The 2,130-nt window shown below is 54.5% G+C and overlaps 1 protein-coding gene across 1 annotated transcript; it reads right to left on the bottom strand.

Annotated features, from left to right (window-relative positions):
• LOC110437521 lies at window positions 347–1,613 on the bottom strand. The gene is made up of 2 exons (XM_021465994.1): window positions 494–1,613; window positions 347–378 (listed from the first exon to the last, which is right to left on the bottom strand). The coding sequence occupies exons 1-2, from the start codon at window positions 1,611–1,613 to the stop codon at window positions 347–349; spliced, it is 1,152 nt and encodes a 383-aa protein (XP_021321669.1).

The following is a 2,130-nucleotide window of genomic DNA, read 5'->3' as shown; positions in this document are numbered from 1 at the left end:
ACGAAGGGTCCTTCCCAGGGAGGTGTGAGCTTGTGACGGCCCTTGTTGCTTTGCCTGAGCCTCAGCACTAAGTCGCTGACTTTAAAGGCTCGGCCTCGGACTCGTCGAGCATGGTAGTGTCGGAGGGCTTGCTGGTACTTGGCGGAGTGTAGGAGGGCTACATCCCTAGCTTCGTCCAGCTGGTCCAACGCATCTTCTTGGAACGTCTTGTAGCTATTTTCGTCGTAAGCTTGTACCCTCGGAGACCCGTACTTTAGGTCCGTGGGGAGGACAGCCTCGAACCCATAGACCATGAAGAACGGGGTGAAGCCCGTGGCTCGGCTTTGGGAAGTCCTTAGACTCCAGATTACGGCTGGTAGCTCTTTGAGCCACTTTTTTCTGAACTTGTCCAACCGGTTAAAAATCCTAGGCTTCAGTCCTTGGAGGATCATGCCGTTGGCACGTTCTACCTGACCATTGGTCTTTGGATGAGCCACTGCTGCCCAGTCCACACGTATGTGGTGTCTGTCGCAGAACTCCAGGAATTTTTGCCCGGTGAACTGTGTGCCATTATCCGTGATGATGGAGTTAGGCACTCCAAATCGATGGATAATGTCAGTGCAAAACAGCACTGCTTGCTCGGCCTTGATTCTTGTGATGGGTTGGACCTCAATCCTCTTGGAGAACTTGTCGATTGCGAGAAGTAAGTGAGTGAAGCCCCCGAGCGCTTTCTGCAGAGGCCCGACGAGGTCGAGGCCACAAACAGCAAAGGGCCAAGTGATGGGGATCGTCTGTAGAGCCTGAGCTTGGAGGTGGATCTGCCGAGCATAAAACTGGCATCCTTCACAGGTCCAGACGATCTGTGTGGCGTCAGCCACCGCGGTGGGCCAGTAGAAGCCTTGTCGGAAGGAATTTCCTACTAGCGTCCGAGGCGCAGCATGGTGGCCACAAGCCCCCGAGTGTATCTCCTCAAGGAGCTTGATTCCTTCCTGATGGGTGATGCAGTGCATGAGAATTCCCGAGGGGCTACGCTTGTACATCTCTCCATCGAGAAGTACCAAGGCTTTGGCGTGACGAGCTATTCGTCGTGCCTCGGCTTGATCTGGGGGCAAAGTGCCGTCGATGAGGCGTTGTAGGAGTGGATAGCGCCAATTCGACAAATCGTCTCGTGCAGGAGCCTCGGACTCGATGTCCATAGCTTCTGGTTCGGGTGCCGTGGGGGGCTCGAGATCAAGACCTAGGTTGGTTGGGGGAGGATCCGAGCCCCCATCTTCTTTGTAGTCGATGGAGGGCTTGTAGAGGTCACTGACAAAGACGTCCGGGGGGACCGTAGCCCACTCGGATGCCATTTTTGCAAGTGCATCGGTGGCCTCATTGTATTTTCTCAACACGTGGTTAAGTTCGAGGCCGTCGAACTTTTCCTCCAGGCGCCGAACTACTTTGCAGTACGCATCCATCTTGGGATCATGGCAACTAGACTCTTTCATGACCTGGTCAATGATGAGCCTAGAGTCGCCTCGGACATCGAGCCACTTGATCCCAAGCTCAGTCGCGATATGGAGACCATTGACAAGGGCCTCATACTCCGCTACGTTGTTTGAGGTGGGGAAGTGGAGTCGGATTGCGTATCGCATCCTTACTCCAAAGGGAGAGATGAAGACGAGGCCCGCACCGGCCCCAGTCTTCATCAGGGACCCGTCGAAGTACAAGGTCCAACACTCAAACTAGATCTGGGGTGGAGGGAGCTGAGTTCCCGTCCACTCATCCACGAAATCAGCCAAGACTTGAGATTTTATGGCCTTCCGAGGCTCATAGGTGATCCCGTCACCCATGAGTTCTATAGCCCATTTAGCGACTCTGCCATTAGCCTCTCGGTTTTGGATCACCTCCCCCAGAGGGAAGGATGATACTATAGAGACGGGATGAGACTCAAAGTAATGGTGGAGCTTGCGTCGGGCTAAGACTACCGCGTAGAGCAGTTTTTGGATTTGGGGGTATCGGGTCTTAGTGTCGGATAGTACCTCGCTAACGAAGTACACTAGCCTCTGGACCGGTAGAGCGTGCCCTTCTTCCGTTCTTTCGACCACAATAGCCGCACTTGCCACTTGGTCGGTGGTTGCGACATAGAGAAGTAGTGGCTCCCCCTCGGCG

The sequence above is a fragment of the Sorghum bicolor genome, chromosome 8, assembly GCF_000003195.3.
Source record: "Sorghum bicolor cultivar BTx623 chromosome 8, Sorghum_bicolor_NCBIv3, whole genome shotgun sequence".
Lineage (NCBI taxonomy): Eukaryota > Viridiplantae > Streptophyta > Magnoliopsida > Poales > Poaceae > Sorghum > Sorghum bicolor.
This window is presented reverse-complemented; position numbering and strand designations above follow the sequence as displayed.

Coding starts and splice junctions, on each gene's coding strand:
- LOC110437521 (XM_021465994.1), bottom strand. CDS start 1,613: ATGCGATACGCAATCCGACTCCACTTCCCCACCTCAAACAACGTAGCG. Junction 379..493: donor CTGCGACAGACACCACATAC/GTGTGGACTGGG, acceptor GGACAAGTTCAG/AAAAAAGTGGCTCAAAGAGC.